The sequence below is a fragment of the Bombina bombina genome, chromosome 6 (genome assembly GCF_027579735.1).
Source record: "Bombina bombina isolate aBomBom1 chromosome 6, aBomBom1.pri, whole genome shotgun sequence".
Classification (NCBI taxonomy): domain Eukaryota; kingdom Metazoa; phylum Chordata; class Amphibia; order Anura; family Bombinatoridae; genus Bombina; species Bombina bombina.
In genome coordinates, this window is record NC_069504.1 from 880,580,222 (window position 1) to 880,597,596 (window position 17,375).

General features: G+C 37.5%; 1 protein-coding gene across 1 annotated transcript in view; it reads left to right on the forward strand.

Moving 5' to 3' along the window:
• The first annotated feature begins 6,108 nt into the window (after positions 1-6,108).
• The window catches only part of LOC128662342 (UDP-GlcNAc:betaGal beta-1,3-N-acetylglucosaminyltransferase 7), a 45,147-nt gene continuing 33,880 nt past the window's right edge, over positions 6,109-17,375 (forward strand). Inside the window, exon 1 of the mRNA XM_053716142.1 lies at positions 6,109-6,174. Coding sequence (XP_053572117.1) covers positions 6,143-6,174 — 32 coding nt within the window. The 5' untranslated portion in view covers positions 6,109-6,142. The remainder of the gene's footprint in view (positions 6,175-17,375) is intronic.

The following is a 17,375-nucleotide window of genomic DNA, read 5'->3' on the forward strand; positions in this document are numbered from 1 at the left end:
TAAGTTTAAAGTGAAGGTCAATTTTCATGTGAAAGTGCCCGTTTTTTAAAAAAATTATTAAAAACAGGGTCACTTGTTACTTTCATTCATGAAACTTGACATAGCACCATATTTTAAAAATACTTACCTTGTTCTTCTGAAACGCCGGATCGCCATTCTGAAACGATGCCCCGCCTGTTTCTTCCTGGTTTACTTACCCGGCAATGACGAAACTGGCTTCCTCCAATCGCGACGTTGCCTCAGGCAATGATTACCCTGGGGGGGAAGCCATGATTGGAGGATGCCGGAATCGTCATTGCTGACTTATGAAGAGGTTTGCGACGGGCTGGTCAAGCACTGGAGCGGCTTCAAGAAGAAAAGGTAAGTATATTTAAAAAAAACGGCTGAAATGTCAATTTTCATGAATGAAAGTGCCCTTGTTTTTAATAGTTTTTTTTAAAAACCGGGCACTTTCACATGAAAATTGACCTTCACTTTAAGAATACAAATATGGATTTTACTAGACATGTGCATTTTATTTACACAACTAATATCCGAACAAATGCACCAACTAAATTTAAATAAAACAAAGAAAGACTGATGAAATGTGTCAGTATTCATTTGTTTTTTATAAACTGCCTGTTAGGTGTTAAAATACTTACCTCTAGTGCACTGGAGAGCCACGTTAATCCCGACCCTTCTTAGAGCCCCAGTCCTCGCTAATAAGAGGCTTAGCGCAGTGGATCCCAGAGCATGTGTTAAAGGAGAAGGTCCTCACTAAGTAGGGTGACAATATTGCCGCTTTAAAAAGGGACACATATGAAAAATACATATGTTTTCATGGCTTTTTAAAGAAATGGTTTGTAAAAGAACCCTGTCATGTATTTTTCATATGTGTCCCATTTTTAAGCGGCAATATGGTCAACCTATCACTAAGGGGCTGAATTATCATTGTGCAAGCGGACATGATCCGATACAGCGAATCATGTCTGCTGCACATCGATAAATGCAGATAGCATACGCTGTCTGTATTTATCATTGCACCAGCAGTTCTTGTGAACTGCTGGTGCAATGCCGCTCCCTGCAGATTCGCAGCCAATCGGCTGCTAGCAGGAGGTGTGTGTCAATCAACCCGATCGTTTTCGATCGGGTTGAATTTTGGCGATGTCTGTCCGCCACCTCAGAGCAGGCGGACAGGTTATGGAGCAGCAGTCTTTAGACCGCTGCTTCATAACTTGTGTTTCCGGCGAGCCTCAAGGCTCGCCAGAAACACGGGGCGTCAAGCTCCATATGGAGCTTGATAAATGTGCCCCTAAGCCTCCTATTAGAGCTGACCTAAGAAGAAGGTTGGGATTAACGTGGCTCTCCAGCGCCCTAGAGGTAAGTTCATAACGCTACAGGTGAACTTTGTTACCTGTCGCAAAGGAACATTTACACATTTCTTTAATAAAAATGAATGTAAATGTTCCCACGAATATTCAGTATATGTTTAGTTTAAAATGAAAGGAATACTGAATAGCACGGCAGATGATTATTTGGAAAACTTTTTCCGAAAAAAAATTCACCTGTGCACATGTCTAGATTTTACTCTGCATAAAGATAAAGTGTTGTGTTTGCTATAATTATATTGAAATATGATCATATTTAAAGGGACATGAAACCCAAATTTTTATTTCATGATTCAGAAAGAGCATATGATTTTAATTAACTTTCCAATTTACTTCTATTATTTAATTTGCTTCCTTCTCGTATTATCCATTGCTGAAAGGTTTATCTAGGCCAGTGATTTGCAACCCTTTTTTTGCCGTGGCACACTTTTTTACATTAAAAAATCCTGTGGCACACCACCATCCCAAAATTTTACAAAATTACACATTGTAGCCTAATACAGAATATATATATATATATATATATATATATATATACACATACTGTATATACACACATACTGTACTGTGCTGTCATGCCATGCCTCCTACAAACTATACATGACATATTGACATTCATTCACAAACAATCATAATGATTGTCTGTGAATGAATGTCAATGTCATGGTTGTAAATGATGCCTGATGAGCCTGTCACATACCTTCCAATATTTCAAAATTTGAAAGAGGGACACCCCTGCACTGTTGTCAATCTGCCGCGGCACACCTGAGGATCTCTCACGGCACACTAATGTGCCACGGCACACTGGTTAAAAAACACTGATCTAGGCAAGGTCAGGAGCAGCAAATAACCTAGGTTCTAGCTGCTGATTGGTGGCTGCATATATATATATATATACCAATTGTCATTGGCTCTCCCATGTGCTCAGTTAGAAACCAGTAATGCATTACTGCTCCTTCAACAAATGATACCAAGAGAATGAAGCACATTTAATAATATAAGTAAACTGGAAAGTTGTTTAAAATTGTATGTTCTACCTAAATCATAAAATATTTTTTTGGGTTTCATGTCCCTTTAAACCACACCACATCTAGAACCTATAAATACGTTGACTATTTTGGGAAATCTTTACTATGGCCTTATTATTGTGTTCAGCTAGGTCTCAGTAGTTCAGTTATCCTGCAATTTGTTTGGAACATTGTATTAGCACTGTATTAAGGAGTCCTCGGCACAGATCATTTTCCACTTAGTGATTGACAGGATCTCGCAGTACCATACATTTGAACAGATGCTGTCTGTCAGGAAATGTATGCTGTTTTACACAGACGCTGTCTTTTGGAAGCCACCACAGTCTCTGCACCGCTCTAATACTGAAACAGACGCATTTGTGGGGAAACTATGATTCAGACGTTGCCTGTCTTGAATATCCAATTATATACAGACGCTATCTGTTAGAACTGCAGCACATCACAGGCTGTCACTTAGAAATCCATGATTTTACAGACGCTGTCTGTTGGAACTATCAACTATAGATATCGACCAATCCCAAGATTTGGATTGCGAGCAGATTCAGCTGTTATTCCTTTTTCCTATGATACGCTCCAGAACGAAGTACACAACTTACGTTCTCCTTTTGAACCAAGTATTGCTAACCAGGTCACGTTAACTTGGAACCCTCCATTTTTTAGCGGTTAGGATTGTCAAAACAACTGCTTAATTTCCCAAAAGGATCATTTGGGACTTTGGTCCACTAAGGTACTTTTTACTGTCATTTTTGAGAGAGACGTTGAGAGGTGCACCTCCTATCAATACCTTTTAAATATCTTATCCAATTTTTGTTATCATATTGTATTCTAAAACATTGGTTGTTTTTTTATGTTAAATAATACCTTGCAAGGTTTAGTGTTTTTTATTGTTTAATATTGTTAGAAAAAATCCTATCAGTACAATAAATTGATTAATATAGTACATGTAATTAACGTTCTTCTTATTCGTCACTACCATTCTCAATTTGCTATTTATTTAGCGCTCACCTTATTTTTTTTATCAGTATTAGTTTATTTACATCTGGAGGAAGGTTGTAATTTTTAGGTGTAGCTTATATTGAGTTATAGAAGTGTTCCCCTCTTATTGTTGTTTTTTCAGTGTATCTAGGCAAGCTCAGGAGCAGCAAAGAACCTAGGTTCTAGTTGCTGATTGGTGGCTGCATATATATACCGATTGTCATTGACTCTCCCATGTGTTCAGTTAGAAACCAGTAATGCATTACTGCTCCTTCAACAAATGATACCAAGAGAATGAAGCACATTTGATAATATAAGTAAACTGGAAAATTGTTTAAAATTGTATGTTCTACCTAAATCGTAAAATATTTTTTTGGGTTTCATGCCCCTTTAAACCACACCACATCTAGAACCTATAAATATGTTGACTATTTTGGGAAATCTTTACCATGGCCTTATTATTGCGTTCAGCTAGGTCTCAGTAGTGCATTGTTGCTCTAAAGCTGACTTTAACTATGTGTTTAGCCCCCTTTGCCCAGATTAAACACATAAGGGTCAATCACAATCCTTTAGAAAAACTTTAAAAAAATGTATTTATCTACAAAAATTCCCATAGACTTTAATAGTGATTTTGATAAGTTACATATATATGTACACATAAAGAATACGAAAAAATGCTGATGAAAATATCAGTATTCATTCATTGCCTTTAAATTGTTTTATAATGGTTAATACTTACCTTAAAGTGACAGTCTACACCTTAGGCATCTTAAAGTCTTACCTTAGATTAAACTGCAAACAGCCTCCTGCACCCTTTCTATATACTGCAGCAGGAATGGTAAAAAAGTTATTTAAAAATGAATATTGTTTCTGGCCACTTTGAAATGGCTGCCAAGCTCTGCCCACTGATGACATCATCACGATCTGGGCTGCATATGGAATCCAATCACAAAAGGCTCACTAGTTCAATTCAACAGACTGTCAATGCTATTCAGCAAAGTGCCTAGATGCAGCCCAGATGGTGATGTCATCAGTGGGTGGAGCTTGGTAGCCATTTCAAAGTGACCAGAAACACTATTCATTTTAAAATAACTTATTTACTGTTACTGCTGCATGATATAGAACGATGCAGGAGGATATTTGTAGCTTAATCTAAGGAAAGACTTTAAGAGGACTAAGGTGTAGACTGTCCCTAACACGATCCTCTTCTTGCTAGAGCCCTGGCTGCACTAACAGGAGGTTTAGCACGCTCGGCTCCCAGGGCCTGCACTAACTTTAGTTAGGGTAAGTATTGTAGCTACAGGTGAACTTTCCCCCTGTAGCTTTGAAATATTTACATTTGTTTTCTGAAAAAATATGTAAATGTTTAACTAAAATTCAGTATTTGTTTTGTTTTAAACTAAACGAATACCAAATAGGGCAAACAAATTTCCCCGAATATTCGGAAGAAATTTTTTTTCCTAAATGAATTTTTTTTGGCTGCTCAAGTCTAATACATATGTAAGTTTTCTAATACATTGTATAGAAAAAAAATTCTATACACTAAACATTATTAGGAGCATGTTTCATAACTGCAGCGGTAAATCGATAAAAAAATAACAACATATTTATATTATATTTGGTTTACAGAAACAAAAGCATGAAAAAGGTAAACCCTGAAACTTATAAATCTGTACCAGCTCTAGATAAGTCTCAATATAATGCCAACAACAAATAACCTATAACAAAAGGACAACAAGCAATAACAGATATCCAAAAGTCGGACAATGTCATCATTAGAAATTCCAATAGAGGTGGCAATGTGGTAATCTGTACATAAAAGAAACAACTAAGCAATTGTCTAACAAGAATTGTTATGAGAAATTGACCTCCAACCCTACACAAAAATATCTTACAAAATATAACTACATTCTAGAAGAAGTGATAACAGAGGCAATTTAAACAAATAAAGAGAAATAAGTGTAGAACAAATAGTCACATTTTACAGAGGATAAATTAGGCTGTGACACACTGCAAGCGATCAAAGACAAGAGCATTTTTTAACATTTTTGCTATCACTCCATAGACGGCATGAGAACTAGCGCAGCGAAGGGGTAAGTATTGCAGCAATGGCAGCACATTTTTAAATATATATGTATATGACTATATATATATATATATATATATATATATATATATATATATATATGTATTTATATTTGTATATAAACATATTAACACATAAATATATATGCATATAATTATATATATATATATATATATATATATATATATATGTGTGTATATATATATATATATATATATATATATATATATATATATATATACACTGGGAACACACAGTTCCCATAGATCACAATGTAAAAGGCACTTATCAGTGCCGTTTTTTTTCTAACACCCCACTCCCATCATCTGTAGACCCCAAAAACTGCCTAGTGCAGTTGTTTTTAATTTTTTAAAAAAATACTATTTTTTTTCCTTTAAATTAAAAACTACATTGCCCTCTATTTTGAGGGCATTTGGGGCACTTTTAGAAAATTAACCAGAAATCGGATCACTTGTAATGGCTGGTTATTTATTGCGCACCTGCAAATAGGCAAATTTGCCCATTTTCGGTTGTGCGATAATTTAGTGCTCCACTTGTAATCTAGCCCTTAATCAGCCAATATAGATAGTTGCTAATGTAGACATCCTTTCTATAGGTTATATCATATGGAACTAGGATCTGATGAGCAGGATGGTCAAGATACTCAGCAGATTGGATTGGCCGTGATGCAGGGGCGGGACTACCATTGGCGCAGCAGGTGCGTTGCTGAGGGGGCCCATAGCAGCCAATCTATACATACTCTTGTGTACAATCCTAATGCAGGAAACCTTTTTATTAGTCCAGGTCTATCTATCTATTTATCTATCCTCAAAATCATTATACAGAGCAGCATGTATATTATTACTATTTTTTATTACTGAGTTACCTTTGTGGGGGGGGGGCAATAATGTTTTTGCACCAGGGCCCTTTGTTAAGTAGGTCTGCTACTGCCGTTATGTTATCAGAAGGCGTGTTAACGCCAGATGAGAATCGTAAGTACTTGTTGTCACGGCCACGCCATGCGTTTTGATAAAGCCGAATTATCAGCGAGGAGCGGGAGTGTAATGAGTATTCCATAGAGATTTTAATTGTCAAGCCAGCAGCAATCTTTATATTACATGGACATTTGGATCAATGATATTATCACATGGGGTTATCATATTATAAGAATTTCCCCTTACTGTATTTTCAATGACTGTTATAACAGCTGCAGAGTATAAAATTTATGAGAAATTGCATTTTCAGGTTTATTTTGGTATATGAATTAGCTGGTTTGGTGTTTTTAAACCACAATCCTATTGAAATTGGTTACAGGTAATGTAATTATGTTACCACTTAGTATACACACACTTGCTCTTTATCTTATACTTGTCTGGAAAACCAAAGCTCAATACTTAGAGAGGACAATGGAAAATTAATGTTTTATTACTTAACTATCCTGCACCCCACTGGCAGTGTAATTTCTTCTGCTGGCTGTGTTTACATAGGCTTGTCAGTAGCCTGGACGTAAGACCAGAAATGATTAGTATAGGTTGGGTTACCACAGGCTAAATCAGCCATTTCAAATGCCAAAATAAGGGTAAAGGAGCTACTGCTAAACCATTGAATACACTCCAGCAGGTAAAATGAATAATTGGGAAAAATTTAAAGGGAAGAAAAATGTTGGGAAAACTGTCCATTTAAGTTTTGTTCACCCTGTATGTGAAACTCCGGTTCTTATATAATTACATACATCAGTGTTAGATTATTTAACTTATAACTCAGTTCCTGGAATAGTGGGACCTTATTTAGGCAACTTTACACAGAGGGTAGTATACAATGGTTGGATGTATCCAATATGTATCGCTTTTCATTAAGTTGCTACTTTTTAACAAACAATAATGCATCCCAGCTGAGGTAATAAAACCTAGAGATGTAGCAATTTCAAGGGATACAATTATAAACACAAGTCTTTTATTATATTTGTAGCTGCACACACTGCTACTGGCTTGACATAGAAAAATATTAGATGAATTACTAGTTTAAAGGGTCAGTCAACACCAAAAATGTTATTGTTTAAAAAGATAGATTATCCCTTTATTACCCATACCCCAGTTTTGCATAACTAACACTGTTATATTTATAAACTAAACAACCTCTGTGATAACATTGTATCTAAGCCTCTGCAGACTTGCCTGCCCCATTTTCTCAGTTATTTTGACAGACATGCATTTCAGCCAATCAGTGCTGACTCATAAATAACTCCATGGGAGTGAGCACAATGTTATTTATATGACCGCCATTAACTAACGCCCTCTAGCTGTGAAAAACTGTCAAAATGCACTGAGATAAGTGGCGACCTTCAAGGGTTTAGACATTAGAATATGCACCTACCTAGGCTTAGCTTTCAACAAAGAATACCAAGAGAAAAAAGCACATTTGATGATAAAAGTAAATTGGAAAGTTGTTTAAAATGAAAAGCTCTATCTGAATCATGAAAGTTTAATTTGGACTTTACTGTCCCTTTAAGATTTGGAACAGATAGAGGGAATCTAATAGAATTGTAGCTGCATAATACTTAGCAAGGTGGTCTGGCATATGTAGATATATGCACATATATAGAAATATACATATAAAATAGTTGGATACTAAGCAACAAATGTACTATTATTGCCTATATATATAAAGAATCATTGAAATTATTATGATATTGCTCAAACTAAAAAGAGGCAATCTATTGTGTTTTATTAAGCAACCAAAAGAAGCTCAAACGTGCTAGACAAAAAGATGAATCTATAAGGATACATCACCATTGCAATTGGGGATCATAAATAAACATAATTACCCATATACCCCCATACTCTGAAACAAAACACTGGTGATAAATCAGCTTTTGATGTTGAATAAAACCGGTTACACTGAATAAATATAAAAGGCAATAACACTGGGTTTTCTGAACTAACATCCAAGTGGATAATGCTTAGATCAAAATATAGACTCCAAAGAAGAATATAATCATTACTTTATAATTAAGTCAATTGCATTACTTACTGCATTGACATGACCATTGTTTTTAAATTCACACACTCATTTTTTAATTCATTTTTTCAATAAAGTTGTTTCCTTTTATCTTCGGATGATACACTTCAAGAAAAACATAATGTTATGATATTCACACATGAACAATTAAGTGAAAGAAATGTATTCTATTCAGTAATCTAACCGATTTGAAATATTCAACTCTCCTTCAGATACCTGCAGTGCTAACTATGTTCCATAATGGCAATACCTATAATTATAGGGAGGAGCAGGAAATGTATTTAGAGTTTAATGTCCCTTTAAATATATATTTGTTTTTAAAAACATTAATACATGTAAAGGAGGGCACAGCTGGTTCTGAGAAGAAACTGTAGTTGATCCAATTAGTATCGCTAATCACACAACCCAGCTGAGTGTCTACCACTGCTGGTTCGGTGACTGGTAGTGCTCTGCAACTCCCAAACTGTACTTTAACCTTGTGTTTAAACTGTGATGGCTTGAAATGGCCCTTGAACAATTGCCACTGTGCCTAATCTGGAGAAAATGCTTAAAATACTAGTAATTAGCCAATCAACATTAGCAGCAAGTAAGTTTTAACCATCGAAAAATGCAGGAAATAAACAGCTGATACTGCTGTATCAGTTTCAAGTTAAATTTAAACAGCTTTATGCCTCACAATTTTTCAGGCAGAAAACTTTGGGCCCGTTCCGATATGCAGCGTCGCCCGCAGAAGCCGGCTATGCCAAATTTTGCGCGGGTTTGGTATCCTATATACGGCGTAACCTAGAAGTTACGCTCGTATATTTCTGCCTTCGGCCGTAGTTTTTTGGCCCATAGACAGGTATACCAAACCCGCGCAGTTTGGTATCCAATATACAGTGTAAGGACTTACGTGGTGAAAATGGAGAAATCTTACTCCATTTTCACCTCGCCACAAATTGCAGGCGTAGTAAGCCTTATGCTGTGTATTGGAGCCCCGTAGCTCCCTAAACTGGCTGCTAAATAAAACCTAACGCATGCGCAATGTCTATCTACCTGTCAACCGCGATCTGCTAAATAAAACCTAACAACTAACGCATGCGCAATGTCTATCTAACATTCAACCGCGATCCCCCGCCGCGATCCCCCGCCGCGATCCCCCGCCGCAATCCCTAATAAAGTATTTTTTTTTTTTTTTTAAATACTTTTTATTGAGGTAATATGACAACAAAAACACAATTTCAGAGAAAAACTTCATGGCAACATGCCTATTTGAAATACATCGAAATTTACATGATGAATTAAACAAGCATGTCTTCACATCTGTAGAATCTAAACATATCCTAACCCAAAGGTGCATTTTCTAGCCATGGATATTACCTCATTTTCCATACGTGCATTTTCAAACGGACAGATAACACAAGTTTAGACAACCAACTCAGTATAAGCCTAATTTCGATGACCAGTTCGTGACATATGTAGGCTTGTGCTTGTCCTTGATATATTTAACAACTATAGCTAAATAACATGACACATGGGAATGTTCAGATAAGAATCACTTTCAAACGGACAGATAACACAAATTAAGACAACCAACTCAGTATAAGCCTAATTTAGATGACCAGTTCGTGACATATGTAGGCTTGTGCTTGTCCCTGATATATTCCACAACTATGACTAAATAAAACACTTCCCCCTGCAGGATTATAGTAATCAAACATATAACATAAACTTTTGGTATCACTTAACAAGGGAGTCATCATATACAAAACTCTGGGTATATCCTCCACTCTTTAAGAGGCAGTAAGAGATAAGCATAAATTAGCTATATATGGTATAGAACATCTAGCAGTCGAACTACAGATATGGGGTATAGAATCAACGCATTATATACATAGAGGTTGGTTTGTATTTCTAAGTGAGGTTAGTGTCCTAAATATCCATTGCACCTCTCGCTTAAGAATTATTGGGAAAAACCTAACTGCTCCTGGACCTTAGATATATTATATAACACTCAAAACTAGTAAAATACTTATACTCTCACATATATGCAGGGTCACTCTTAGACCGCCAAGGATCTAAATAGCACTATATTAGGATCAGTCAAGTATCATCCTTAATAAAGTAATATGTAAGCACAGGAACTTATCCTTCACTGACTTGTGCTGGGCTTCAAGAAACATTGAGTCCATATTATAAATACATCTCTACTTGAAGACAGATGCAAACAGCAATTAGAAATTTAAGTAAACATATGGATTAAGCGCTCTCAGTCAAAATATTATGTAAGTTCCGCTTAACAGATTTATCTCCAAAAAAGATACAAATAATTTAAAAGATAATAGGGAGATTATTTATTACACTAACCTCTGCTAAATTCCAAAGAAATTCATTAATACATTTATATGTGCCCAGATAAATACTGTTTACCAGATATCCTGCAGGATTAGAGTTACAGATCCAAACCCAGCCATTTCTGCAATAGTATACCCTTCTTATACATTGATCCCACTAATGAGTAGTCCACTTGTGATATTTAGTTGCTTACTAAACTCTATATAAAGAATATTTATCTAAAAGTATATGAAGGACCCTTGCCTTAGAATCTTAGTAACATTAGCAATAAAAGCTGCAGAGTTTTAGCTTAGGGTGGAGCAGAGACTCCCTAACTCTGCCTAGGGTTGTGAGGGGCATTAGTCACCCCTGTCCACACAATTTCCCTATAAAAAATGGGGGGGGGGGGGGACAGTATATGGAAAAGTTACCACAAATACTATTACAGGAGATGAGACTTAAGATATATGGGTCACTTTTGGGCCTCTAGATTATAAAGTATATATTTGAAAAGCATTTAGTAGGAAGACCAGAGCTTAATAGAAATGAATGAGAAGAAGATCTCTGTCCAAAGTTCACAGGCCAATTGACAGACACACACACTACTATCCCATAATAAAATAAATACTATGACCTCAATGGATCTCCACATCCCACGACCACATAACACTGTAATAGAAATGTTTCCTAGGCTGCTCATCGAGGTCCCTCTTATGTATATTGCCAAAGCCAGCTGTGAAAAAATAGTAACAACAAGAACGTGCACACTGTTATAGCGTTTAGTAAACCTGCCAAATAGAGGTACAACCTATGTGTCAAAAAAAAAACAGCCACATACACCTGGGGAGATTGTGGAAATTGTAGGAAGTCAGAGCTGAGAGGCAACAATACCTCATCCATAGGTAACAGTCTTTGGGTGTGTGGCTGCCAAAGTCCTGGTATACTGCAAGCAGGGTTAAATTTTTAGGCGCCGAGGGGACAAATCCAATTGAGCAGCACCTACAGCAAATGCGTCCCTAGAGCTCAACCCTCACCTCTACGCCAAGACAGGATACCGTGGAATGCAGTCTGTGGGTTGTGTAACACATCGTTGTTGCGCACTTGGGAGCCGGCCGCACTCCCAGGCGTCATCCCCCAGGCCTCACTCCAGGACTCCATCAGTAGGTATACACTCGTGAACCCACCAAAGTGGTAAAAACACAGCCTTCTGGTCACATCTTCACATGGGAGGGGGCTGAGCAGGGTTACCGCTTTAGGAGAGATAGGCGTATTTTGCTTTGGTCCAGCATTTGTGTCCGGCTCCAAGATGGCCCTCTGCCCCAAGTCAATCTCTAAGACCGCAGGCTTGTCAGGCGCCGCCATCTTTGGCGGAAAGTAAGCATTTGGTTCCCTCATGGGCTGTAGAATCAGGATCAGTTTGTCAATCCTGTTGCAAAGCGACCTTTCAAATTCCTCCATCATTGCTTGAAAGTAAAGATGTATCTCCTCCATGGTCTACGATCTGTAGTACGCTTGGTATCTTAAGATCTGTATGCTGTGGTGCAAACGTAGCTTCCGAGTATCTTGCCACCAGTTGCAGAGCTTCTTATTCTTAATCGGCTCTCTTCCTGAAGCCCAGTGCCCCTCCGGACCACCAAAACACTCCAGGGAGGTTATGTATCCCAAAAAAAAAATAACTTTAGTGCCTAAATTCAACTTTTATGGTGTATAATGCACGGAGCTCACACATAGTACGTCTGTTTAGTCCCTAATAAAGTATTTAACCCCTAAACCGCCGCTTCGGGACCCCGCCGCCACTTACATTAAATTTATAACCCCCTAATGTGAGCCTTTACCCCGCCGCCATCTATATTACCTACCCCCTAATGTGAGCTCCTACCCCGCCGCCAGCTATATTAAAATTATTAACCCCTAATCTAATCCCCCTACCCCGCCACCAGCTATATTAAAATTATTAACCCCTAATTTAATCCCCCTACACCGCCGCCACCTATATTAAAGTTATTAACCCTTAATCTAATCCACCTAAAGTAATCACCTCTATTACCAGCCCTTAAAAGGGCCTTTTGCATGACATTGCCCCAAAGTAACAGCTCTATTGCCAGCCCTTAAAAGGGCTTTTTGCGGGCCATTGCCCTAAAGTAACCAGCTCTTTTACCAGCCCTTAAAAGGGCTTTTTGCGGGGCATTGTCACAAAGTAATCAGCTCTTTTGCATCTAATCTAAATCCCCCTACACCGCCGGCACCTATAATAAATGTATTACCCCCTAATCTATTCCCCCTACACCGCTGCCACCTATAATAAATGTATTACCCCCTAATCTATTCCCCCTACACCGCCGCCACCTATAATAAATGTATTACCCCCCTAATCTAATCCCCCTACACCGCCGCCACCTATAATAAATGTATTACCCCCTAATCTAATCCCCCTACACCGCCGCCACCTATAATAAATGTATTACCCCCTAATCTAATCCCCCTACACCGCCGCCACCTATATTAAATAGATTAACCCCTAATCTGACCCCCCCTACACCGCCGCCACCTATATTAACTATATTAACCCTAATTATATTAGGGTTAACATAGTTAATATAGTTATTATATTATATATCTTAACTATATTAACCCTATCTAACCCTAACACCCCTAACTAAATTCTTATTAAAATAAATCTAATTAATATTAATAATATTAATTAAAATATTCCTATTTAAAACTAAATACCTATAAAATAAAAACTAAGATAGCTACAATATAATTAATAATTACATTGTAGCTATTTTAGGGTTTATATTTATTTTACAGGTAACTTGGTATTTATTTTAACTAAGTACAATAGCTATTAAATAGTTAATAACTATTTAATAGCTACCTAGTTAAAATAATTACCAATTTACCTGTAAAATAAATCCTAACCTAAGTTACAAATACACCTACACTATCAATAAATTAAATAAACTACAAATATCTACACTAAATTACAAAAAATAAAAAAAGATTACAAGAATTTTAAGCTAATTACACCTATTCTAAGCCCCCTAATAAAATAACAAAGCCCCCCAAAATAAAAAAATGTCCCTACCCTAATCTAAATCACAAAAGTTAACAGCTCTATTACTAGCCTTTAAAAGGGCCTTTTGTGGGGCATGCCCCAAAGAAAATAGGCTCTTTTGCCTGTAAAAAAAACAACAACCCCCCCATTACAACCCACCACCCACATACCCCTATTCTAACCCACCCAATCGACCCTTAAAAAAACCTAAGTCTAACCCCCAAGTGCTCCTTACCTGTCCTGAAGACCGGTGGAGAAGGTCCTGTTCCAGGCAGAGAAGTCTTCTTCCAGGCGGCGACCTCTTCTTCTTCAAGGATCCAGCCGGTGCGGAATAGAGGAGTTGAAGACCGATGACCGCGGAGCTGAAGACCATCCATCTGGAACTGAAGACCGGCGATGCTGGAACTGAAGATTGGCGACGCTGGAACCGAAGACCTCTGGAACTGAAGACCGGAGCCGGAACGTGGAGGATCCTCTTCATACGATCGCCGCTGTACACTGAATAGGAATTCAAGGTACGCGATTAAAAATGGCGTCCCTTGAATTCCTATTGGCTGATTTGAGCCTTCAAATTCAAATCAGCCAATCGGATGCGAGCTACTTTAATTCTATTGGCTGATTTGAATGGCCAATAGAATAAGAGCAACTGTAATTCTATTGGCTATTCTAATCAGCCAATAGAATTACAGTTGCTCTTATTCTATTGGCTATTCAAATCAGCCAATAGAATAGGTATATTATAGGGTTATTGAGGCGGGAGTGAGGCGGATTAGGGGTTAATACATTTATTATAGTAGTGGTGCGGTTCGGTCGGCAGATTAGGGGTTAATTATTGTAGGTAGGTGGAGGCGACGTTGTGGGGGGCAGATTAGGGGTTAATAAATATAATATAGGGGTCGGCGGTGTTAGGGGCAGCAGATTAGGGGTACATAGGTATAATGTAGGTAGCGGCGGTGTACGGAGCGGCAGATTAGGGGTTAAAAAAAATATGCAGGTGTCAGCGATAGCGGGGTCAGCAGATTAGGGGTTAATAAGTGTAAGGTTAGGGGTGTTTAGACTCGTGGTACATGTTAGAGTGTTAGGTGCAGACTTAGGAAGTGTTTCCCCATAGAAAACAATGTACTGCGTTAGGAGCTGAACGCTGCTTTTTTGCAGGTGTTAGGTTTTTTTCAGCTCAAACAGCCCCATTGTTTTCTATGGGGGAATCGTACACGAGCATGTTTTTGAAGCTGGCCGCGTCCGTAAGCACCGCTGGTATCAAGAGTTGCAGTGGCGTTAAATATGCTCTACTCTCCCTTTTTTGGAGCCTAACGCAGCCATTCTGTGAACTCTAAATACCAGCGGTATTTAAAAGGTGCGGGGGAAAAAACGCATGCGTAGCTAACGCACCCCTTTGGCCGCAGAACTCTAAATCTAGCCGTTAGGGTTTATTTTATAGGTAAGTATTTAGTTTTAAATAGGAATATTTTAATTAATAATATTAATATTAATTAGATTTATTTTAATAAGAATTTATTTAGGGGTGTTAGGGTTAGATAGGGTTAATATAGTTAAGATATATAATATTATAACTATATTAACTATATTAACCCTAATATAATTAGGGTTAATATATGCCTAGATTTAGAGTTCTGCGTTAGCCGTCAAAACCAGCGTTAAGGGGTCCTAACGCTGCTTTTGGCCGGCCACTGGTATTTAGAGTCAGTCAGGAAAGGGTCTAACGCTCACTTTCCAGCCGCGACTTTTCCATACCGCAGACCCCCTTACGTCAATTGTGTATCCTATCTTTTCAATGTGATCTTTCTAACGCTAGTATTCAGAGTCTTGGCTGAAGTGAGAGTTAGAGCTCTAACGACAAAACTCCAGCCGCAGAAAAAAGTCAGGAGTTAAGAGCTTTCTGGGCTAACGCCGGTTCATAAAGCTCTTAAAGGGACAGTATACACTCATTTTCATATAACTGCACGTAATAGACACTACTATAAAGAATAAGATTCACAGATACTGATATAAAAATCCAGTATAAAATTGTTAAAAACTTACTTAGAAGCTGTCAGTTTGGCTCTGTTGAAAAGGTAGCTGGAAAGCCCACTGCAAGTGGCAAATAAGACACTCCCCCCCCTCCACCTTCTTTTGCATATGAAAGGACCCTTTACACAAACAGGAGCAAGCTGGAGAAGGTAGCTGACAGTATTCACATAAAACTTTGGGGCTTGGTTAGGAGTCTGAAAATCAGAGCAATGTTATTTAAAAATAAGCAAAACTATACATTTATTTAAAAAAAAAAACTTTATGGGCTATATAAATAGATCATCTACAAAGCATTTATGCAAAGAAAAAATGAGTGTATAATGTCCCTTTAACTACTGTGCTCTAAAGTACATTAACACCCATAAACTACCTATGTACCCCTAAACCGAGGTCCCCCCACATCGCCGCCACTCTAATAATTTTTTTTAACCCCTAATCTGCCGACCGCACACCGCCGCCACCTACATTATCCCTATGTACCCGTATTCTGCTGCCCCTAACATCGCCGACACCTACATAATATTTATTAACCCCTAATCTGCCCCCCCCCAACGTCACCGCTACCTTACCTACACTTATTAAACCCTAATCTGCCGACCGGACCTCGCCGCTACTCTAATAAATGTATTAACCCCTAAAGCTAAGTCTAACCCTAACACCCCCCTAAGTTAAATATAATTTTTATCTAACAAAATAAATTAAATCTTATTAAATAAATTATTCCTATTTAAAGCTAAATACTTACCTGTAAAATAAACCCTAATATAGCTACAATATAATGAAAAATTATATTGTAGCTATTTTAGAATTTATATTTATTTTACAGGAAACTTTGTATTTATTTTAACTAGGTACAATAGCTATTAAATAGTTATTAACTATTTAATAGCTACCTAGTTAAAATAATTACAAAATTACCTGTAAAATAAATCCTAACCTAAGTTACAATTAAACCTAACACTACACTATCAATAAATTAATTAACTAAACTACCTACAATTATCTACAATTAAATCAACTAATCTAAATTACAAAAAAAAACACTAAATTACAAAAAATAAAAAAAGATTACAAGAATTTTAAACTAATTACACCTACTCTAAGCCCCCTAAAAAAATAACAAAGCCCCCCAAAATAAAAAAAATTCCCTACCCTATTCTAAATTAAAAAGTTAACAGCTCTTTTACCTTACCAGCCCTTAAAAGGGCCTTTTGCGGGGCATGCCCCAAAGTAAACAGCTCTTTTGCCTGTAAAAAAAAATACAATACCCCCCCAACATTACAACCCACCACCCGCATACCCCTAATCTAACCCACCCAAACCCCCCTTAAAAAACCTAACACTAAGCCCCTGAAGATCTTCCTACCTTATCTTCACCCAGCCGGGTATCACCGATCCGTCCAGAAGAGGGTACGAAGTCTTCATCCTATCTGGGCAGAAGAGCTCCTCCAGAGGGTCCGAAGTCTTCATCCTATCCGCGCAGAAGAGGACATCTGGACTGG